The sequence below is a fragment of the Carettochelys insculpta genome, chromosome 1 (assembly GCF_033958435.1).
Source record: "Carettochelys insculpta isolate YL-2023 chromosome 1, ASM3395843v1, whole genome shotgun sequence".
NCBI classification, from domain to species: domain Eukaryota; kingdom Metazoa; phylum Chordata; order Testudines; family Carettochelyidae; genus Carettochelys; species Carettochelys insculpta.
Window position 1 is genome coordinate 332,739,281 of NC_134137.1, and position 25,408 is coordinate 332,764,688.

General features: G+C 39.2%; 1 protein-coding gene across 3 annotated transcripts in view; it reads right to left on the minus strand.

The window, feature by feature from the left end:
- CTTNBP2 (cortactin binding protein 2) overlaps positions 1–25,408 on the minus strand; it is a 171,494-nt gene that overhangs the window by 80,586 nt on the left and 65,500 nt on the right. For all 3 annotated transcript variants that reach the window (XM_075014950.1, XM_075014941.1, XM_075014960.1), the window contains exons 4-6: positions 16,088–17,741; positions 7,953–8,156; positions 2,908–3,007 (exon numbers count right to left, since the gene is read on the minus strand). In XM_075014950.1, the coding sequence (XP_074871051.1) occupies positions 2,908–3,007; positions 7,953–8,156; positions 16,088–17,741 (1,958 nt within the window). The remainder of the gene's footprint in view (positions 1–2,907; positions 3,008–7,952; positions 8,157–16,087; positions 17,742–25,408) is intronic.

Genomic DNA, 25,408 nt, shown 5'->3' on the forward strand with positions numbered 1-25,408 from the left:
ATACTGACACTCTAAAATCGAGAGATACAGAAAAGAAATCCGATATAGCAGAGTCAGCCAATAGAAAGCCGAAGAAAGAGAAGATAGGAAAGTTTTTCAAAAAAGAGCAAAACCCTGAGAATCTTCGCCACCGGGGGAGACCTCCCCCTGGCAGCTGAAAGCCCCAGTGGTCCCACACTAGGTTCCCACAATGCTCTACTGCAACAGCTGATGCTTGCCGATTGAGTGTGGCAGCAATAAGTCAACTTTGTGAGGAGCACACAGGGAGGTGAGGATGATCAAATTCTAACTTGTAAATTCCAGAATTACAAAATCGATATTAATAAATTAGAATTGATCTCATGGGTAGACGCAGCCTTTGCTATTATTACACTCTCTTTCACTCCACCGTGATAAAGCAATTCAAGTTTAAGACATCAAAAAGATGGAAAAGCAAAACACAGGGTATTTAGGGATGTCAAGCATTATAAATAGCCCTCAGGAACAGACACAACATAAGCTCCTGAACCATAATCATGATAGAGCTATAACAACCTGGGTACTACAGGGTAAGCAGCAGAAAAAAAAAAACTTCATTAGATACTAGAAAAAATTTAAGTTACATTCACTTTAGTGGGAGGATGTGAACTGGTTTCTTGCATTCTAGTTACTGTATGCTTACAATTAAACATTAAATAGCTTATTATTTTGCTAGTATCTGTAGAGTAGTGCTCAGAGCTGGGATTCTATTGGGCTGTATTACAACACAAACAAGAAAGAGGCATTCCCCGCCCAGATGATTTTACATTATGACAATATACAATAAGTGAGTGTGGGAGATGGAAACAAGGGGCGGGGGAAGAGTGCAGGTGCAAGAGTTTGGGGGAGACAAAGATGGCAGCAATATGACCACATTATTACAGATTCAGAACACACCTGTCTGGATCACTCACTCACTCACTCACACTCACAAACAAACAAACCAAAACCCAAGAAATTAAGAATCAAATGAAAATTTAAAATGAATCTCTAACAGGTCATCTACCCTGAGTATCTATTTCCCTGGTAGTCCTTGACTCTGTGAATCTGAAAACCTAGATATAGCAAGAATCTTCAAAGCTCCTTATACTTTCATTCTGAAGAAGCAGCAGTGCATAAAAATAAGCAAGATCTCTAGTCCACCAATACAATTATGTCAGAAGAGTCATTCAGAAGCAGAATGTCCATGTCTAACTACCCTGCAACAGAAAGTAAAAGAGCACTCTGCTCTTTTTTTCTTCTTTCAGTTATTTCAGGAAAGGAGGTCTTAACGGCATGTTAGCCCTAGATATACAAGTGTGTTGGGTGGAAATATGCTACGATGTAGGGGCAGAGGGTGTCTTTTTGTTCTGTATTGTATGGTGCCAAGCACATTGGGATATAGTTCCATGATTAAAGCGCTTAGGCACTACTGTACTATGAATAAATAAATAATGACACCACACAGAGCAGTGCAAGCCAAGCCATACCACTGAAAAGGGAAGGAATTTGTAGTCAGAATATTTAAGACTTCTATTTTATTTGTTAAGCTAAATTTCATTTCAAATGACTATCATTTAGAAGAACTTTTCAAAAGAGACCTATTTTGAACTTTCAAATGTGTTCTATGCATTTGAATTTCATGTTACAAATTAAACGCATTATTTATCTGAGTGTAGAATCACGCTCTCCCTTTGACTCTTCAATTTAGAAAAATCAAACAAACAATATTAATGAAAAAGGCTTACATTAACACAATGTTATAGCTGAGAATGTGTGTATTAAAAAGTCAGAAGATTCAAAGTTATGATTCTCATGGAAACTAATTATGATGGTTCAGTTGCAAATAGTACCTTTGGGCAGTGGGTGGTCAAATTAAGGCTAAAATGGGAAACATAAAATTCTGTTTACATGCTCAGCCATAATGTTACATTAGTATGAGAGTGGGTATTTTGTAGGGCTATTGATTAATTGCCTTTAACTCAAACGATTAACTCAAAATTAATCATGATTTTAAAATTGCACTGTTAAATAAGAGACTACCAATTGAATTTTTTCCCATATTTTTGGATGTTTTCCTACCTTTTCGAATATATCTTTTATATTTATAGTACGAAATATGAAGTGTACAAGTGCCCATTTAATATTTTTAACACTACAAACGCGATAAATAAAAGAAAAAGTATTTTTCAACTGACGTCATACTAGTGCTATTATGTGGAAACCACAGAACTCAAACCACCAAAAAAGAAAAAAAAATCCACTCTCTCTCTGTGGCATGTGACTCAGGTGATGAAAATGAACATGTATCAGTCTGCACTGCTGTGAAGCATTATTGAGCAGAAATCATGATCATTGTGGATGCACGTCATCTGCATGTTCTATGGTGGCTGAAGCGTGAAGGGACATATGAATCTTTAGAGCATCTGGCATGTATATCTCTTGTGACACAAGCTACTACACAGTACCATACAAACACCCTCCCACTTTCAGATGATATTGTAAATAAAAACAGGGCAGCACTATTTTCTGCAAATGTAAATAAACCTGTTTGTCTGAGCAACTGGTTAAAGGAGAACTGATTGGAGTTGTAAGCTTTAAAGTTTTACATTGTTTTATTTTTAAACATAGTACTTTTGTACAGAATTTTAAGTCGCACTTTCATGAAGAGATTGCACTACAGTACTTGTATTAGGTGAATTGAAACACCCCATAGCTTTTTACAATGCAAATATTTGTAATCAAGAATAAATATAGTGAGTGCTGTGCACTTTGTTTTCTGTGCTGTTTAATAGTCCTATTAATCCCAATTAATTTTAATTGCTTGACAGCCCTAGTTTTTTCTTCCAAAACATGATAAAAGCATAATTACAGATAAAAACCTAGAAAAAAAAATCTTATGTCACTTACCTGAAATGTCCCTGAGCAACTGCTGAACACAAAGGTGTAAAGCCATTTTTATCAGCAGCATCAACTTGTGCTTCTGCAGTCAGCAGCAATCTCACACACTCTATTAAACACAAATGCAGATTGATGCAACAAGAAAAAAGATGAAGAAAAATGAGAGCTGTTAAAACTTGAGCATGAATTTGATTTTTAAAATAATTTCTATAGGTACTACAATGCTCTAAAATTACGTCATTTTACTACTAGACAACTGAATTACAATAGTTTCCATAGTGAACTTTTTTCCCCAAAATAACATTAAATGAAACAGTCAAAAATTTAACTGATTCATCCATTCCACAACCAAATTTATTCAAGATACTTAAAGCATTTTTTCTGCCTTTTCATCCAGAAAAAATTAGAATTCCAGCTGCATGTACAGTATTTAAACTCAAGAAAGCACATGGCCTGCTCAGGGTACAAGAACTCCCACAATTATGACCACCAGGTGTAAGAACTGACAAGTCACCAAACACCTCATTTGGAAACAGGAGTACACAATCATGAAACAACAGAGGGAAGTGAGTTGGGGGTGGAATGAACAGTACATAATCCTGTGTTAAATGTAAACTATTAAAAATAAAGGGAAAGAAGCATGTTTCTTCTGCATAGCAAAGTTTCAAAGGTGTATTAACTCAATGTTGAGTTGTAAATTTTGGAAAGAACCATAATGTTTTGTTCAAATTTATGAATGTTACAGAGCAACGAATAACTTCCATATTCAAAGAGCAACACTGAGCTTCTACTGCAACCATCCCTTTTCTGAAGATGGGCACAAGCAAAAACACTGGATTTAAGCTCCTGGCTCCAAATTGTGAACATCATCAATATGCTCATATAAAAAATGAAACCTCTGACAAGTGATACTCATTTCTATTCATTTCTGAAAACTTATTTTTCTCTGGCTATAACTCTCTGAAATGCTTAGGTATTATTGAATGACTGCATAAATGACAAAACAACTGAGAACAAATTTTTGAAAAACCTGAGCCTAAACTTACCAATGTAAGTGACTGGATTTTCAAAGATACTGAGTGTCCAAAACCTCACATTGTCGTCACTGAAAACTTACTGGGTATTTAGCATTTTTGAAACAGAGGGCCAAGTTTTATGAGCCTGAGTAAGGAGTAGAAGCCTAACTAGGAACCTATTTTTGAACAGTAAAAAATACAAAAACCAGTCTCACAGAAACGGAAGGTACCTTGAAAGGTCATCGAGTCCAGTCTCCTGCCCTCACAGCAGGATCTATCACCATACCTAACAGACTGAACTCTCAACCACGGCTTTAGCAGGCCAATGCTCAAACCACTGAGCTATCCCCCCCCTTATCATGATAAGCTACTCCTATATTAGAATATTCATCTGAAAGACTTCTGCAAATCACCAAGTAGCCCTCAATCAGATACTTTGTGTAACACTTGTATTTACAGTTTAACTCCAGTCAAAAGCATAAGATATACTCTTCAATTGTTTCTCAATAAAAGTACTGCTCTTACAAATAACCAACGCCTTCAAAGCTCTTTTCCTTCATCCTTCTCACTCCAAATATCTATCTGAGCAAAAATACAAATTCCTTCTTGCCAACCTTATAAATCTCTTTTGAATAAAATGAAGAGTGGGTCCGTTCAGTTTTCCCTGTAAGATGAGTGCTTGGGTGGCTGCCCAGGAAAGATTCAGATGCCACCCAGCTGATTAGCAGAGCACCAACAGCCACCCACAGTACACAGCTTGTGTTTCTATTGGCGGTGCACATTCACATATGCCTTGGTGCATAACAAAAGTTATTCTGCCCACGAATGGAAAAAAATTAGAGGGAATACTTGTTCCCTTACAGCATTTCCTAGTATATGACCAGCATGCTTTCTGGCTCCTTCTCAGTATCCTTGACATCTGTTACTGTAAAAGTGATAAAAGATGAACAAAACAGATATTCCCATGAATCTCAACTATTTAAGAGACATATATCACTGCAGTTGTACACTAAGTACAATAAATGAATGTAATTTTCTGTAGTTGATTCCAAGGGGTATGTCACATCTCCAGGATTTTGCAGATAGGTTTATCATTCCATTCTCAGTCCCGCTGTCATGTCCAGTGTCTGAATGAACAGTTGCGACTATCAACCAAATGTAGACACACGTGACACCATGCGTGACACCTTTTGTGTCCAAAAACAGAAGAATTTTTCATAGTGTAACAGGTTGAAGTGGTTCCTATTTTGTTAGCAGGTCAAACGAAGATGGATTGGAAGCCAATTTATTCAATTTCCCATAGTTTGTCAAGCCAAATGGGAAAAACAATTTCTCTGCATTCAAACACAAAAGGAGTGTTTAGTTAATAGCCTAAAAGCCCTGAAACTGACTGCAGGTGCAGCACTGAAAGTTGAACTACTCACAAACAGGAATTTTGTACTTAGTATAAACAGACTTCCAAATATCATCCCGAGTGTTCTCATCTGTCTTTCAACAAGGAGTGTGTGTCAGATTCCAAGCACAGAAGCACAGCAGGACGCACTGTCAGAATACTGGTTACAGCTCCTTGCTTTTGTGGGTCAATCTGCATCAACTCTTGCACGGTTTAGAAGTTGAAGGACACTCACAGTTGGTAATGAATCCTAAAGGAGCATATTTCAACTGGGAACTGGTGAAGAGCAGCTATAGTCTGCCTCTCCCTTCAACCCAGTGGTTCCAAAACTTTTTGGCATCACACACCCCTTTTGATTTTTGAGAAACCCTCATGTCCCCCCACCTCTTCTTTACCATCATCCAACCCCCCTATAACAAAAAATTCAATTCGTAATTTAAAATAAACTCAAAAGCTTGATATTAAAATGCTATTTAAAATTAAAAATAAGCACAAATAATTTTTCTTGGCCCCTTGTGGTTGCCTGGTGCAGCCTCAGCTGACCCGCTGCCTGAGCCCCATGCCAGCCTCCAGAGCTGGCTGCGTCAGCTGCCTGCCCACCTGAGGCCTGCACTGCCAGAGCCACCAGCTGAGCTCCATGCTGCTGGGGCCAGTCACCCACTCACTTGCCAGCTGCCCACTTACCTGCTGGCCAGCCAAGCCCTGTGCTGCCGGGAGCAGCAACCCACCCAACAGCCACCTACCCCAGCTGCGGGCAAGCCGCCCGAGACACCTGCCCAACCCCCATGCTGCCAGAGCCAGATGCCCATCTGCCATCCTCAGCGGTCTGAGCACCACGAGTCCCGCAAGCTGGCCGGCTGCCCAAACCCCTCCCCAGTTCTACCACAAAGCCAGGCACCCTCAGCCCCCTCATCTAACCCCATCCTCCTCCCCTCCAACCCACACTCACTCTCATTTGCTGAAGGCAGCCAGTTCCAGGTGAGTCTTTGCCAGCTGTCTGCTTTTTATAGCAGCTGCACTGGGTTACCCACCTAAAATGGCAGGTTGAGAGCTGGAAGCAAAGGCCGGATCTTTCTTCAGGTGGGGGAAATGATGGGGGGGGGGAAGCTGGGTAGCCTCGTGCTCCCCCTGGAATTTCTTCACACTCCCCCAGTTTGGGAAACCATGCTTTAACCTATCCCATGCACTGGGGTGGGAAGTGGGGAACTATGCTTCTTTTCTAGTCAGTTACTGCCCAAGAGAAGCAATAAGAGTTTCCAGATCTTCTTTAACCATTCCAACTGCTATCCAGGACACAATATTCTCACTCATGCTCCCAAGGAAACAAATGGTGTGGATCTCACTCTCTGGTAACCTCATGGGTGAGGTCGTTCCACAGAAGAGGAGGAAAGAAACCTAAGCTAGTAACAGGCAACTAAAATCTATATAATTCAACAAACAGCCCCAGAAACAGAGAGTCATAGAACTATTTTTCCATCTTCTTACTTGCTCCCACTGGATTACAGACATTCTGCCAGTAGTTTTACAAATCTGATTTTAAAGATAGTTTTCAAAAAACATATACTTTAAGATGACCCTAGACACAACTGACAGCCATATTTTATACAAGCTACAGAAATGTTCAAAAAGTAACTCCTTTTATTTATTATTAAATATTTTTCAGATATTTCTAAACACAGATGTAGAATCAAAAGAAGTGCAATATAACATCTGCTTTGAAAAACAAATAAACTTACAGTTTATATGCCAGTAAAATTATAAGACATTACAGTAATAAATATTTAAGGAATGATTAACTCCATTAACTCTGTAGAACTTTCTTATTGGATATTTCAAGAATAAAAGGAATTCCTGTAAACTCTCACTGAGATCAATAGGAGCTGGAGGATAATCAGCACTTATGAAAATCAGGCCAGCTGTTTCGCTGCCTAATTAGGAACACAATTTTATGATTTTATTTTGAAATCTTTTGAAAGCTGCCAGAACACCATTCTGCAGCATACCTGCAGGAAAAAAACCCTGATTACCAATATACCTGGAACTCTGTTGAATCAGATCAGAAAATGGTGCAAGCCAGCACTGCTGAAAAGCTCCAGGGAATTGAACTTTTGTAGGATATTTATTTTTTATTAATGTAAGAGACACAAAAGATGAATTTACATATGGTCAAGTCAATTACTTGTTACGTAGGGGAAATTAGGGCTATTTTCTTTCAAGTGAAAGTAGTTTTAGATGGAGCATTTTACTGTCCTAGCAACAAACACTGAGAGCATAAGTACCTCCTATGCATAATCCATGTTCAAATTCATTTAAATCAACAACACTTCTTTATTTTAACTTGTCTTATTTTTAAAATCTCTCAATGCTAGTTTCATAGTAACAATAAAATCCATGATCCCTTCCACCGAAAAATCAATGACAACAGACTTCAAATGTAAGTCTACATCAACTGATAATTTGCCCAAATTTATCTATGGACATTTTTATTGATCAAATAGCTGATCAGAAGCCCATGGAAGTCAACAGAAGTCTTTTCTTTCACTTTAAACTACTCTTCATCAGCCACAAAGTGAGCTTTATTTTCAAATTGTTAATGCTTCCATTATGTTACGTACATGGTTTAAACAAAAATGTGAGTCCCTTACCTGTATGTCCATTCATAGCAGCAGAATACAAGGCAGAATAACCATCTTCACAGGAATAATTAATATCCAATCCTTCTTCATTAAGCAGCATTGACAATAAAGTGACATTTCCCTGGGCAGCAGTTTGGTGAAGAAGGGTGGGCCTGCCACCCAGGGGGACAGGACCACCACTCATTAGCAAAGGGGTTAGGGAGGGAGACCAGCCTGCGAGTTAAAGTGACAGATGTTAGAGGGGAGCCACATGAATAAATTAAGGCTGTGCATTATTTTCAACAGTAACAGAGAGGTAGCCGTGTTAGTCTGTATCTTAAAACAAAAAAGCAGACATGTAGCACTTTAAAGACTAACAAAATAATTTAAGTGATGAGGTTTTGTGGAGTAGACCCACTTCTTCAGATCTGGAGACAGCGTATTTCCAGTACAGCACTATTAAAATATATAAAAAGATAACCTAAACAGGTTTATCAACACTATAGGCTCTGTTATGGTTTAGCATAATTCTTGTAATGCTATTTTTTTCCCCTAGATCAAAAGACAATTAAAATCGCACACAGTGGTAAGAAGTTACGTGCATTGTTAACACAAATTAACAGGATAACATCATCATGGGTTAATACAATACTTTGGGAAACATCACCAACGGCTTCCAGAGTCCATACTTTCTACATTACTACCATAACTTCAAAAACTAATGAAAATCTTACACAATTCTGGCTTTAGTTTAAATGTAGCTAAATTAAAATAATTTCAGATACATTTTCATATAAATAGGTGCTTTTTATTTTCAACTATTAACCTGATTTTTCTTTGAGATATTAACCTAATATATAATTTTTAAACCTGAAAGAGCATTACAGCCAAATCAGATAGAAAATTTGGTTCAAAATGCTTCAGTTATACTTTAAAAATAAAGAATGAATAAGGGGCCAGTTCAACATAAATGCCTGCAAAACCCAGTAACATACATATCTGCCGTTAAACTTTGCTTTAATTTGTACATTCATTTTATTGAGCAATACTGTGATTTCTATTTTGACAGACAAGCCAATGCAGACCAAGTAGCTAGAGCCAATGTAGTTTTATCAAAATTGCTGATAAAAGCTTTCAAGTCATCCAATGAAAATGACAATCTACGGAACAGAGCATTCAATCTTAGGAGTTATCTTGTTAGACATTCTATATATTATTACTTAGCAGCTTTAGAGGACAGTTTGTTAAATGCATGAAGTCTGCTGCATATAGTATGGAAGACTTTGTGTACTCTTCCTTGATCAAAAGACTGTGAAAGAAAATAGGAAAAAGGATTGAAAAATATAAATGATTATGTGTATGTGTCTGCATACACACAAATATTTTACCCTTGGAAAATGAGAAATCACACCATTTTTCTTTTTTCTGAATAGATTACTCAATTTGTATGTATGTACCAACACTGTCCTGTATGATGCTGAAATTTGATACCATAACAAAGAACATAGATTCCAATCTGAAACTAACAAAAATAAGTAACTGGAGTTTTTAGAACAGTTTTCAAAATTAGACACTTTTAGGCTGATAATTTCATAGTAAAATAAAATTTACTACTATAATAAATGGAGGCTGCATAAAATTTATTTTCGCTACTTACAGAAAAATAAATTATTACTCACTTTATAAATATTCATAGGTAGGCAACTATAAAAATAACTACCACGCATAAATCAGCAGCCACATCATTTAAAGTTACACCGTATATTACTTCAAACTGAAAACCAACTTTGAAGGTTTATGAATAGATACCCATAGTTTTATTCGTATTTTCAGATATAGGCTATGAAGGACAATCTAGAGGTTTACAAAGTTGAGTCAATTTAAATTATTTCTCAAATTCTGTTCCTTGTGCTTTTCAGATTATAGAAAAATCCTCAAGAACCATTTCTGCTTTACAAAGAAAAACATGAAACCTAATTACAGCTTTTGGAGGAGTCACAAATAGTATACATATAAAGTAGAAGTTGAGATATTTGTGTACATTTATTCTTACAATGTACAAAGTGACTGAGGAATAATGGAAAGAAAAATAAAATACAATTATGAAAGCTGTTTTCTTTCCATTTTCCCGTGTCACTGATTTGCATCACCTTGTAAGCCTATCTGGCTACGTCTAATTGAGAGGCCTTCTCCCGACAAAAGCCTCGGATCGTTTACACACAAAATGCGCTTCATCAACAGTTTGTCGACAAAACCCGTCACATCTGCCAGAAGCATTATACCTCTCTTCATTCAGGTATAACGCCTCTCTTGACAGCGTACTGTGGATAAAACAGCCGTGTAGACTCTCCAGAGCCTTTCTGTCAATAGACAGAGCTTCCAGTTCACCGGGCAGCCCTGTTTGCAGAGCTTTCAGTCAGCCATTCTGTTGAGAAAGGGCCAGGTAGTCTGGCTGCTCTCTGTCAACAGAGTAGATTGCTCTTTTGATACGTTTTATGTGTAGATATAATCTGACAACAGATGTTTTGCCAGAAAATCCCTTCCGACAGTGACTTCTGTCAACAGAGGCTTCTCGTGTAGACATAGCCAGCATGTTTAAACCATTACTGTACGTAAAATTTTGTTCTAACTAAACAAAGGTATTGTCTGACTTTATTATATTTCACTATGTTTCTGAGACTGCTTCCTGTGGATATATCCAATACAATAGCATCCCTTTAGCTGTTAATCTTCTTTGTTGGAATTTGCTTTCTCATTTTAGGAATTAATCTTGTTTGTGTTGGAATTATTTTGGATACTGGGCGATAAGGAGACTGGGGGGCTTGACGCTTTCCTAAAAACATAAAGTTCACTATGCCAAGCTATTTTGAAGTATTAAGATTTCTGAGACCTCTGCTTTTGTTGAAAAGTAGCACAAAAGATTCTTCAGCATCATTGATAAGAATATCAGAGGAAAATGGCTTATTCTGTGTTACTATAAACAGACATCTGGTATCTTTATTCTCATTTTCAGCTTCTTGAGAGGGTAAATATGTTGTTGCATTCAAGTGTTGAAACTCACTGTGCTCGACTTAGAATGGGTGAAAAGCATCTACTGCATAACACACACAAAAACAAGTATATAATGCCATCAATGCACATTTGAACTTCTGTTATCACTGGAAAGCAGCATAGCAGACTTGTATTCATCTAAGATACTGTATAATTAGGTAAGGAAATATCAGTAAGTGTATATGGCTTCATATGCAAAGGTGAAGCATCGGTGATAGTTTGCAGGACATGCAGTGATAAAAGGTAGAGGTACAGAAACAACAGCTTCTGGCATCAGCTTCAGAATGTGGAGATGGTTAATTTCAAAGCCCAGATCAATCTCTCCTCACATCCCTTTTACTTTCTAAGCCAATCACATACAAAGGAAAAAAAAAATCAATCAATATTGGAATGATCTGCATAAATACATATCCTGATTGAAGAGTGATGTTAGAGTGCAAAACAAAGAAGAAAAAGAAAGAAATGTCAGGGGTATGGAAATCCAATTGACTATAATAATTCCAGTTTTAAACACTTATTTCTCTAGTAAGTCAAATCCATGGTTATCAAAACAAACTAGAAACACTAAGAGTATATTTCCCACGTTTTCCACAGGCACCTAGTTCAATGTACATGACAAATGGTGGGTTCTTTTGTCAGCTGTATTTAAAGCTGCCAGTATTGTCATGTTGATATAAAAGGTCACAGTACTGAAGTATTGAAACTTGTAACCTCCTTTTATTGTGTTTCACAGCATCTGTTCTTCTTTAGACCCAAAACATTCCACCACAAAAGTGGCACTACTGCAATATTTCTTAAAGCAATGCTGCACTATAAAGAACAGACCTAATCAGAACTGATCAGTCATTGAAAAAAGGGGGAAAAAAATCAGTAATTAGACTTTCTTCTACTTATTCCAACTCCATATTAAAAGGAAATTAACTGATGCATTTACCGACCAGCCAAAAAGCATCAAATGTCAATCTTACTATCAATCTGGTTTACACAGGTTGAACCTCTCTAATCCAGAACTCTTTTCATCCAGCATGATCTTAGTTTGCTGGATGCTTTCTTATCATGGGTGTGGCCAAGTTTCCCATGGTCCCAAAAAGTTTGTTCACAGCCACCAGTCCTGGCTGTCGATATTCTGTGATGTTATTTAGCTGTAATTTACCCTAAATGTCTTTTAAGAGCCATGTAAGCAGTGAAAGTGTTGATAATGTGCTAGACAACATGACTTCCTGTGGTCCAGCAAATTCTCTCGTTTGGCACTGGTCAGGTCCCCAGGGTGCCAGATTAGAGAGGTTCAACCTGTATTATACTTTTGAATGCTACTAACAAATTTTGACTGATTTTCACCAGCACTGACTGTACAATAAAATACACAGAACATTTTGGCACACTAAATTTTAAAATGATAATTAAAATGTTAAGCATTTCATGCAAAGATTAAGCAAATAAGATTTAAATTAAATTGACTTACTTTTAAAACTGAATCTGTGGCCATTCAAAAAACTTGGAAACCTAAATACTGTTTTTTGCTTTTTATTATATTGTCAGTAGTGCCTATAACATGATAGGTACTGCAAAAAAACTAGAAAAAAAATTGCCTCAGAGTTTAAAAACTAAGACAACAAAATAAACACATATTAAATGAGTGGGAAGGTTTTCAAAGAGACTGTCAGGTGGTTACTAGCCATATATTGTCAATAAAAAGGTGTTACTTAAAATCTAGCCACTTGTACCAAACAAACCACCATCTGCCTGTTTTGCCTTTATTAACCCTAAACTACTTCAAAGCAGGGACCATATCTTTTATATTTGTACAGCACCCTTGAACATAAAAAAATTATTTGCTGTTACAGCCTATGCCAAAAATATATGAATGTCTACTAAATTCCTTATCAAGCCCCACATTTAAAGCAAGGGGCTTTCACAAATTTTGTCACTGCAGTCTTTTGCTGGGGTAATCCCAGGCAAGTCACCAAACACATTTCAGCCTCAGTTTCTAGGTCCATAAATTAGAGTTACTATATTTACCTACTTCTGCACGTTGCATTTTATGGGATGTGTTCCCTTTGCCACCGAGGTTTAGCACTATCATAGAAAGTATTCTCTTTTATAATCACTCAAGAGCCTTCTGAAAGCACCAAACAGTCAGAGCACGTGGTTCAAACTCCATCAGCTCCCTTCACTAAATCTCAAAGTCCTAATCTATAGCACTTGACTTAACAAGAGGGAAATAGGACAGGTACTGTTTGTGATGAAAAATGTTTCTTCCTGGAGAACTACCCCCCCCGGCATATTCCCACATGCAGAAATTCGACAAGTGATACAACAAAACAAGGCGTGGATACAGATGCCACACTAATGGAAGTGAAATCTAAACACACATTAAGAATGCCAGGTAGTACACTGACAGATTTCTACACATTGGCCGTTTCTACACAGGCCACTTCCTTTTGAAGTTGCATGCTAATACAGGGAGCCAAAAATTTGCGGGAAGAAGGGGCCTCCGGAAGAAGGACTTCCTTCCGGAAGTACCCCCAGCGGCTGCGTTTCTACACAGAGTTTTAGAGTCCAGAAGAACGGTCTTCTGGACTCCAAATCATGTAATGTTATGCTAATGAGGTGGGGGAAATTTGCATCCACGCCTCATTAGCATCTCTCTCTCCCTGTATTAGCATGCCACTTCTGAAGGAAGTGGCCTGTGTAGAAACGGCCATTATGAAGCCATGTCATCAAAACTGCCTTAGCTACAGTGGCATGAGCCAAACAGCCTGTTGTACAGTCACCTAGTTAAAATGTAAAGCAGCATTCAACATGTAGCCTAATTCAACCTGATTGAATTTATGTAGTGATGGCTTCTGTCCTACAGTCACTGAGAAAACTGCACAGATTGTAGTTAATTTCCTTAATGATTTTGTCTAATGCAAACAAATACTGAAATATCTACAGTACGTAAACTAACTTCTTCTGGATTCAAATGAGGTGTGGAAAATCCTGGTTTATCATCTGATTTGAGTGGAATTCAAACAGATCTACTGGTAATAAAATAGGATTAAAATGCCTGACATCTTTGTCTCCATGAAATATAATGAAACAAATATCTGCTATTTAATTGTGCAACTCAACTTAAAAGCAGAAGATTGAGTAGTGGTGGGTTTCTGACTGAGTATTTTATGGTCCCCTGACCACCCAGATATAGATGAGGAAAAGAGGGAGCTTCTTCCCAGTTTGCTCTCATAGCCCCAGAGTTAAAGGGTGACTATGAAAGGAAAATTCGCAGGTGCTGCTGCAAGACACTACAAAATGCTTTACACAGCTGAATGCAGAATGTGAGGTCTTGAATGCCTGGGTGAATTGTGAAGCCCATGCCAAATGGCAAAAGGGCTGACCTATGGAGTCCTTCGAATTGTTGTTTTGAGACATGAGATTAATATAACTCCCTGGATTAGAGGGGGCATTGCTATCAAATCTCATTGACACAGAGTAATTGTTCCTGGGAGAGAAGCATACCAGCAGCATCAAGAACTCATAGAAGCTATTATTAGATCTGAAACATAGTAAGGGATGTAGACAAAAGGCACCAAACCCTCTAAACTACTGAAGTGTTCATCAGTGCTAATGAAAGCTCCTGTGTCTACAGCAGGGATAGTCAAGGTACAAACTTCTTTGTCAAAGTAGCATCAACATCCAGAGTTGAGAGAAAAGAATAAAAACAATAATGTTGTTAATAAGCAAATGAAAAGATTCCAGAGTAGATATGAAGTGTATGATGGTCTGGATTGGGCTTGCGTTTGCCTACTGGCTATTCCTGTTATACATGGTCCCAGCATTGACTGACTCCATTTTTGGAGAAGTTCTCTCTTCCTGTGCAGTCTTGGGCTAATACTTGCCATTTTTGTGCTGACCATTTTCAACAAAATCAGCACGGCAATATTTGGAAACAAACATGGTGGCATATTCAGACATAACAGTGGAGCAGAACCCTGAGTCATTAGGCCTTCATTATGAGGAAATCCTGGAGCTGCTAAGCAAACCTCTTTCTGAGCACGACAGAGAGATAGCCATGTTAGTATTGCTCTCCAAGAGAAATGCACGCACACTCCAGAAATAAAGCAGGACACCAAACACAGGCCATGTCCACATTACAGTTATCTTTCAAAAGATGATTTTCTGGAAGATCTTCTTTCAAAGAGCATGTCTACAAAAAAGCATACTAAAAAAGCAATCTGCTCTTTTGAAAGAGAGCGTCCACATAGCCCCTGTTCTTTCAAAAGAATGAACCAGGGATTGAAAAATCCAACACCATGAGGACCACCCTTTTGAACAGAGGCCCGTGGAGCATCTACATGCTTTTTTCCAAAAATCTTTTTGGAAAAAGACACTCTTCCTCATTTGGGAGAGAAAGAGGGCCTCCACAAGAAGCACTGTGCTCTTTCTAAAGGAATTCAAAAGAATGCATTTTGTGCGTGCATGCTCAGCCTGTTCCTTGGAAAGGGCCTGATTTTCCAAAATGACTTGCTAGTACAGACATGACCATACTGTATAAATGTGAATTTCTCCACATGTGAAGAAAGGTGGTTAGGACTGTAGTGCTCTTTCATAAGACATCATAAAATTATTTGGTGCCATGAGAAGGGGATCAAATATCTGTTAGGTAGGGACTGTTTTCCAGAAGGTCCACAAAACTCAGTGGCATTGGAGCATCACATACCATCAGAGACTATAACTAGCAATTCTCCAAATTAATTCAGATTTGTAGAGCTCTAATCCTCACCCTTGCAGAGGGCTAGAAGTATGAACTGCTGGAATGTCATTACTCCAGAATCATTGCAGAATATCTGCCCAGATGGCTAAACTTAAAAAGGATACACTAAAATTAAGGATACCTTAAAAAGAAACTGATTTGTACAATAATCGTTAAAAAAATTATGAAGCAAGATAAATTCCCATACCCCTGAAACTTGGCAAAAAAATATAAACATGTAAACTTCATCTTTAGAAAAGATAAACCAGTTTAAGGGAAAAGGTGCAAAAGATAAATAAAGCAAATGACTAAACCCAGAGAAAAAAAAGACAAAGAACATTCTAAGAGGGAGATACGGTTTGAAGTATATCAATCCCTTTACCTGATGCTGTTGCCAGTAGGCTGTCTGAATCACATGGTCTACAGGATGAAGCACTAACAGGGTTTATGGAGGAGCTACAGGCAATGGTGGTGGGAATGACAAAGGAACTTTCTGAACATGCAGGTTGGTTCAGTCCAGGGGCTCGGGAAGGCCAGGCACCCACCTGAGATGTGGCCATGGCTGGTATGGCACAGCCTGAAGATGCCATGGATATATCTATAGTTGGTTTTGGTGGCAACTGAGGTGAGGACTTAGAAATAATTTCCTCATTTATTACCCTGATTCCCTGTGGCGAACTAGAAGAAGGTGAAATCATGGTTTTGCTGTCAAATTTTACACCTACATTAGAGGATCGACTACTATCCATAATAACTTTAAGCTGTGGGTGTGGTGGTGAAGGAGTTTGTGAAAGCCCTGGCTTTTTTGGAGGAATAGGTGGAGGATTTCCCCTGTCAATTCTTGATGCACTGGGAGTCTTTAAACTTGTTCTACCAACTGGGGGATACGTGCCAACTTCCACCGAATGTGATGTTCCAGGCCGCAAAGTTGCACCACCCTGAGGACTTGTAAATCTTGAAAGGACTTGGGTGACAGTATTCCGAGCCAGCTGCTTCGCAACTAGGCTGTCACGACTAGTGGGGGACACATCCCTTGACGGAGGGCTTTGGGTAGTGTTTCCATTCTGGTCTTGATCATTAGCATTAGCTTGAAATCTAAACCTAGCTGCTTGGACTCTAGGATTTAGGCCCGTATGCACAGTAGTGTTGGTTGACTGCGTCTGTAAACTGTGCGTAGACGAAGGCAGTGAGTTCTGAGATGCAATACTTGACGCTGGAGAAACAGGGGCAGCATTACTTGGAAAGGGGGAAGTGCTATTTGTTAAATCTGGTGATGAGTTAGTACTTGGTCCATTTTCCTCAATTCCGGTTTGACTTTGAGTCTGAATAGGCATTGTGGGTGAGATGATCAATTCACTACAAGAAGAGTGCCTATCAATTACTGGTTTCACAAATGCTGCATTGGAGGAGACATTGGTTTTTGTGATGCCAGAAACCAGAGAGTTCACTGCTGAAGGCTTTACAGGCACAGTCAAAGGCAGCTTCCTAACATTTTCCGTGCTATCGTCCATTGGTATTGTATCTGTCTGACAGGCAATAGTTCTTGAAGTTGGGACTTCTGTTCCAACACATACAGAAGCAAACCCCTTATCTTTATTTCCACAAGTGAGAGAAAGTTTCGGTTTACTGTCATTTTCCTTTTTTAACTGCTCAATCATTTTTCTCATTTTGTCTCTCTCTTCTTTGAGGTCACTGGTATGTTCTTCCTCTCTGTTAAGTTTGGCACGCAGTTGCTCCCTTTCTGTGTCAAACTCAGAGAGCTGTTTTTCCATTTGAGCTTCCATCTGTGTACTCCTTTGTTTCTCAGCTGCAAGAGATTCCTCCAATTCATTAGCCTTTTTTTTTTCCTCTTCATATTTTGACATTATTTCTTCCAGTTTCTGGGCTTCCTCTACAATTTTCCCAGACAACATTTTACATTCTTTCACTAGCATCAACACTACATGTTTATTCTTGCCACGCTCTTCTTCAAGACGAGCAGACAACTTCTTATGTTCCAGCTCAAGCAACTGTAACTGAGACTTTTCCATTTCCAACTGAAATAAAAATACAGGAGTAAGTTCTCATTAACAAACAAAATGCAAGCTTTTCCGCATGGTCAGTTATTAGCATCACATTGCTCTTTTGACCTTTTAAGAGCATGTTGGATTACTTAAAGTAAAGTCCAACAATTTACCATTAGATAAAAAGTGAAGACCCTCCCCCCGCAAGCAAAAATTCAGAAAAAATTTAAATTTTGAACCCAAACTGATTTTCTTCAGTTGCTAATGTAAATGAACAAGGAAAAAAATCATTTTGCTTTTAAAAAGCACCCATCACGGAAACAAAACCCACAAAGAAAACTAAATATAAGAGGATTTTGTTCAATTTCTGGGATGGTCTGTTATCCAAAATAAATTTTTGTTACTTATATATATTTTTTTCATTTTAATATGACTTTTACCTTTTTCTTCTTTTTTAAAAATAAGCATAGTAAATTTGCTATTTGCTGAAAAAAATGTCACATAGCTCTACTGATGGCAATGCAAACTAAATCACTTCAGTATTTCCCTATCTGCCTTATATACAGGTCAAACAAAAACTGTTAACTAGCACTTCCCAAGCTGCAGCATCGTCTTAGTCCGCTGTTTATCTCAATGACTGGTTAATAAAAAACAGCTTTCTGCATTCACTGAATACCTTATAATTTCTTTAATTTGACCCCATGTCCTTACTTACTATACTGCCTGAAAGTCTCTCTCATCACATCATAACCAACACATGAAAAACATGCTGGTCAGTCTTCTCCTCTCATGGTATATATCTGCTATTACGAGGTTAACTTTACCTATGGAACATGTACAGAAAGAACAACTTTTGAAGTGCATTTAATATTTGTAACAACTCCGAAAATATTTACAGGCAATTAAAAGTCTAGTGCTAGTAAACTTGCAAGCTTCACTTCAGTATGAAAGCTGTTTCTTGCTTTGACCATTCTAGAATTTTTCTTTTTCCAGCAATGAATATATGGATTGACAGGAATCTATAGAGGGTCAGGGCAAACAAGTGATTTATTTTAAATGAGCTCACTAGGAATAACTGCTTCACTTCAGTACTTCTGATTACTACTGAAGTAAGAAGGATTTTAGATTACATTAGGGATGCATCTACACTAGCTGGCTACTTCGAAGTAGCCAGCACAACGTCGAAATAGCATGCGTTGCGTCTACATGCGCCGTGTGCTATTTCGACGTTGAAATCGACATTAGGTGGTGAGATGTCGAAATCACTATTCCCATCCGAAGATGGGAATAGCGCCCTACTTCGATGTTCAATGTCAAAGTAGGGTGTGTGTAGACAATCCGCATCCTGCTGCTTCGAAATAGCAGGGTCCTCCATGGCAGCCATCAGCTGAGGGGTTGAGAGACACTCTGTCCAGCCCCCACGGGGCTCTATGGTCACCGCATGCAGCAGCCCTTAGCCCAGGGCTTCTGGCTGCTGCTGCTGCTGCTGCTGCACCTGGGGGTCCATGCTGCATTCACAGGGTCTGCAACCAGTTGTTGGCTCTGTGGATCTCATGCTGTGCAGGCCAAGTGTGTCTGGGAGGGGCCCTTTAAGGGAGCGGCTTGGGGCTTTGCTGGCCCTTTATTTCGATGGGGAGCACTTGTGTGTGTGGACGCTCCGCATTTTCTTCTGGGGTGGCTCCTTTCGACGTTCTCTGTCGCTACTTCGATATTGAACATTGATGGCACCAGCCCTGGAGGACGTGTACATGCTATGCGTCGAAGTAGTGTATTCGATGTTCTTACTTCAAAATAGGCTACTTCGACATAACGTGCTAGTGTAGACATAGCCTAGATAAATAATAATAAATTTCAAAGTTGTGCAATAATGTACAGTGAATATTTTTCATGTATACAGTAATCTGGGGAATCAGATGGCCCAGGAGATTGTTAACGGGATATGGAACACTTCAAGATTTTTGGCCTTGGTTGTTGGCAAAAGAAACTTATTAGAGTCTGATTAATTCTGAGTAGCTTTCTGTTACTCAATGGAACCCAGTAGAATGACAAAAGCAACATGAAGTCCTGTGGCACCTTATAGGCTAACAGATATTTTGGAGCATAGGCTTTCATGGGCAAAGACCTGCTTCATCAGATGCATTAGTGGGGGTTCCAGAGGTTCCCCCACTCATGCATCTGACAAATCAGGTCTTTGCTCATGAAAGCCTATGCTCCAAATTATCTGTTAGTCTAGCAGGTGCCACAGGACTTCTTGCTGGTTTTGAAGATACAGACTAACTTGGCTGGTTTTGAAGATACAGACTAACTCTCTGACAGTAGACTGACAGTTTCTTGGACACCTTCTGAAAGGTGTTTCTCGTTCCAGTATGCCCTCGCTCTCATTTTAATTAATCCAATTAACTATTTTGTATCAAAATGTAAAATGATATATATTAAGGTAGTTTTATTAGTCCACTATTATCTAGTACTTAGTGGAAATTAAACTTGCATCACATCAGGAAGGGAACAGGGCAGGGAAAAGGACTACAGGTCAGAAGATTGATTCCATTTGCTTTTCCTCATTTTGGAGACTACATTTTATCTATTTTGGGTAAGTACAATTCAGATAGACAAGAGAGTTTTGAAAAGGGAAGAAGTGGTAGGTAACTCTTTTGGAGGGATAATCTTCAAGACACATTGGTAAAATGGTAACTCTGTCTCAGCTCCCCAAAGTGTTCTCTCGCTTAGAATTTCTTCTGATTCACTGGAAGGAGGAAAGAGGACAAATATGTACTGAGGGGCCAGAGATGCATGGGATGCAGACAAAATGACCAGACAGCAAATGTGAAAAACTGGGATGGAAATAGTGAAGGGAAAAGGGCTCTCTATTAAGATAGAGCCCCTAATATCAGGATGTCTCCCTTGATGTTGACAACTATAACAGATGTTTGACATGCACTAAAGTTTTCCTGGTGTGCTTGATCATCCTGTGGATGATCAAATTAAAACCACACCATTACAATGAACCAAGCCCCTATATTGTAAGTTTCATATTGATCTTCCACATCAAATGAGGTCCTTTGGCAGCAGTGGCTAAACAAAGCTCTGCATTTACCAGTGACAGAAGCCCTATGATGATTTAACAGCAACACTTAGTATCACATATACCATTCTGCCCACCTCCACTGCCCCAAACTGTTTTTAAGTAATTAAAAAGAGAGTATTCAATAGCAATATAAAAAGGGTAATAGAAAATCCAAAAGGCATTGTTAAGTGAAGAGCAATAGCATTTGATGATGATAGTTTCTTTTACTGGTGTACTATCGATTTACCAGGGTGTATGAAATTGTGATTAGGACTGTCCCTGAGACATCAGGTACAGTCACCTGCAGGCAGAAAAATCATGCTCCTTCATCACTGGCACCTTCGTGGGCAAACCTCGCCAGCAACAGCTGAATTAATGTTGCTAGAGTGAGTGAAGAAAATCATGGAAAATATATATGTGATAGCCTCTGACTCTCCAGACTACCCATACTACATTGACCTGTCTGAATACAATGTTATAATTTGCATTACCGAATGCTGGGAAGGAAGTTGGTTTTGTATGTTAACTGAAATAAAACTTATTTTCAGGTTGTTACAGACAAAGCTAATCAATACAGCTGAAATTGATAGTCAAGAAAGTTAACTAAATTACATTTTCCAATAGTTTTGTGTTGTTCCTAGTAACTCCCAATGAAGTCAATGGGAACTGAGAGCACTCAGAACCTTTCAATAGGCACTCAGGAACTCATTGATCCAATTAACATCTATGGGGGAAAAAGCAAAAATGGCCACCCCTTAATAGCAGCTTTTAAACAGTATATTCATATCCAATTTGCAAAGTGTGCAGCATTTTTTCCATTAATATTCAACATGTAATACCACCAAGAACCAATCAAGTTTTACTGATCTAATGGTACAATACATCTGCTTGTCATGCACAGGAACCAAAGTACTGAAATAAACCATGTTTATCATAATGACTTGGCAAAGTAAATGCAAATAAAGAAGAAAGTTTGGTTTCAGGTGTCATGCAGCTTATCTAATTACACTGAGCTGTCAACTACTGCATTTCTATCTGACACATCAAGCTAAAATTAGTTCTTAGCTTGAAGCACAGCAATGCTCTCACCCAAATTTCAAAAAGTGGTTTCTTTGGCTTGTTACTGATTCCAAATAAGCTTTTTCTACACTAGCATTCCTCTTTTGAAAGAGGTATGCAAATGAAGGCAATTGAAAGGGCAAATAAGGGAGAGTTACATATCTGATACCTCATTTGCATATTCCTCTTTCAAAAGAGCTTCTTTCTACAGAAGAAAAGCAGTGTAGATCCAGTTCTTTCAAAAATAAACCCCATGATCAAAAGAACCCTTATTTCTTTAAAAAAAATAAAATAAAAGAAATAAGGGTATCTATACTGCTTTTCTTCTTTTGAAAGAAGCTCTTTCAAAAGAGGAATACGCAAATGAGGTGTCTTATGTAAATCTGTGCCTCATTTGCATTTTCTATTTCCTTCATTTACATGCCTCTTTTGAAAGAGGCATGCTACTGTAGATGTAGCTACAGTGTTCTCTACTGAAAGTACTCCATTCTTCAAAAGCCAAAGACTACTTCCAATTTCATTTTATAAAGAAATATCTTTATATAAGGCTCATACATGACAGGTTTCTGTCTTCGTTGAGGGAAGAGAATTAATGAGCAGGATCACCCTTATTAAAAGAAGTAACAGATCATTCTCTAGTGCTTTCCCCTGTGAAGATGTATCTTTAAAATCAAAGTAATGCCAGCTGCTCAGAAGACAGGCAGCTGGGCTCCACCTCTTCTTAAAGATGGGGAAACTCCTCCTCCTCCAACACACTTTTATGCAGAGGACTGAATCAAGCAAGTTTAAAATGCATCACCAAAAATAAGTTCATTAGAGTTCCCAGCAGATGATTTGGAAGGTGAGGAATTGGTGTACAGTAAGATCTCAGAGTACATGAGGGTTCCGTTCCATGCACCCTCACGTAACCTGGATGTCACACAAGTTGGGGTCTGGCTTTTTCCCTGGCAGAACACATGTTCTGCAGCTGGAGAAACAGCAGAAAGGTAAGTCCTGGTGTGGGGGGGGGGGCAGTTGGGGAGGGTTAAGCCTGGTGGTGGGGTGGGGCCATGGGAGGTGGGTGGGGAGGGGATAAGGCTGGGGTGGGTTAGGGCCGCAGTGGGGAGACGGGTGGAGTTAAGCTGAAGCTGTGTGCGGGGTGGTAAGCCAGAGCTTTTCTCAGGCTGTGAGCCAGGATGCAGTGGGAGGTTGAACCGGAGCCAGAGCCAGGCTCAGGCGGTGAGACGGCAGGGGGGTTAACTGGGGGTGGGAGGGTTTGAATTGGAGCCACGCATAGCAGTTTAAACCGGGGTGGGAAGATGGAAATGGGGCCACTTGCAAGAGTTCTGAATTTGAGTAGCACGTGGGGGGTTTAAACTGGGGCGGGGACTGGAGGGTGAACCAGAGCCATGCGTGAGGAGTGGCGAGCCAGAGCCAGAGGTGAGGGTGGCAGGTGAGCTAGAGCCGTGCGCAGACGGTGAGCTGGACTGTGGCGGGGAGTTGAGCTGGAGCCAGATTTGGGCGTGGGTGGTGAGCCAGCACGGCAGTTGAACTGGGGGTGGGGTGTTGAACTGGGGCCGTGCGTGGGGTTGAACCAGAGTCACACACGGGGGATTTAAACTGGGGCAGGAGTATGGAAATGGGGCCACATGTGAGGGGTTTGAATTGGAGCCACTCTTGGGGGGTTTAAACTGGGGCAGGGGGTGAACCAGAGCCGTGCGTGAGGGGTGGGGGCGGCAGGTGAACCAGAGCCACATACGGGTGGTTAGCCGGCAGAGGTTGTTAAACGAGGACCAGGGAGGTTGCGTCGCAGTCGCGCCTGAGGGGTGGTGAGCTAGAGCCAGAGACCGGGGTGGGGGGTAAGCAGGAACTATGTGCGGGTGGTGAGCGGAGCTGGGGGTGGGGGAGCTGAGCCTCGGCCGTGCAGAGGCAGTATGGTTCAGCCAGGACAACAGGAGTCAAGCGCAACTGGAAATCGCGCTACAGGGTTTACAATAGGAATCGGGGTCAGTCGCGTAAGAGTGGGGTTGCATACTCTGAGTTCACCTACTCTGAGACCTTACTGTATTTATTGGAAGGAAAGTTCAGAATTAATGGATTTTTGAAGGGAAGAGGGGGTGACAGCAGAGTAATTCACCTTAAAAGCATCTTAAACTTTCCATATCTGTGGCAACTAAGTGGGTACCACTTGTCTATAATGTACTGATAGGCTTTTTTAAAAACTTACGGCTTCGTTTCAGCAGAAGACGATAGCACAGCCCAAGAAAACTTCCACCTCACCTTCCATAAGTTGATTACTCAAATCCCAACTTCAACTCAATATTTTTCAATGCCCATGCTAAACAAAAATGTGGGATTATAATGACAATGCCCAGAGCAGTACTGTGTATACACATTTTTAAAAACACAGCATTTTATTTTGTTAAAGTTTAATTTACAGGTTAATGAACTATTTAAAATGGAATTTGATATAATTCAGATGTCTCTGGAAACTAAAACCAATGGTGAGATAAATTAAGATTTAAGAATTCTTCCTAAAATTATGATTTTTTTCAACCTAATATTTAAATTATCTTTTTGCAAACATAAAAAAATGTATCCCTAATTGTACCTATTATAGTTTGGCCGATCATAACTATTTCACTATGTTGTGCTGAGTGAAAAATTTAAGTCTTTACTTAAGATAACTAAATCTGTATTTCAGAGGAGTTGTAATCTTGGGTCACCCAATCAGCCACTTATTCCCACTAGTGAGCTGGTACAAGGATAGTTCCACTGATGCCAATGGGTTGACACACTGGCCCAATGAAGTCAGTTAAAGAGCTTGACCTCGGAGATAAACACAGAATTTTTTTTGGAATATTGAGGGAAATGTAGATAGGGCATTCTTCAAAAATGCTTTGTTGAGCCCACAATACACTTTCCAGGAGTCTGATGTATTTTCCAATGCATGACATTACAGCATAAAGACTGAATAACTTCATCTCTGTTCCATAATATAGTACAGCCAGAGCCCAATAAAATAAATAAGGATCTCCTAATGAGTGTAGGATTTCACTGGGTAGTATAGGATCCAAAGCATCTACATAGTTCATATCTTAATGAATTTTTAGCTCTACGTTCACAGATGGATATTTATATATTACATACTGATAAAACTCGCTTCCCCAAATGAACACTTTGTTGGTGGACAGACATAAACATGGCAATTTTTTTACTTCTCTTGAATAAGGAACAATATAGGACATTAGCTCCAACAGAAACTATTATTTTAGAATGACTGGAATTATATTAGTTGCTTTTACCCCGTTATGTGGGTGTCTGCTTTCTTTACTCAGAGGAACCGATTAGTGTGTACCCAAAATATATGGTTGCGCACAAACCTGAAAGCATTGCAGTGTTTTATCTATTATTACAGAAATTAGCGAGCAAATGAACACATCTTCTTTTTTCCACTAATGATCCATACCTTATGACATTCTCTCTTTTCCTATGAACATTCTTATTTATTTCTTCTCATTCCCTTCAACTGGAACTCCCTCCCTATTCAAGTTAGGATGTCCAGACAGCAAGTCTGAAAAAAGTCAGGTGAGGCGGG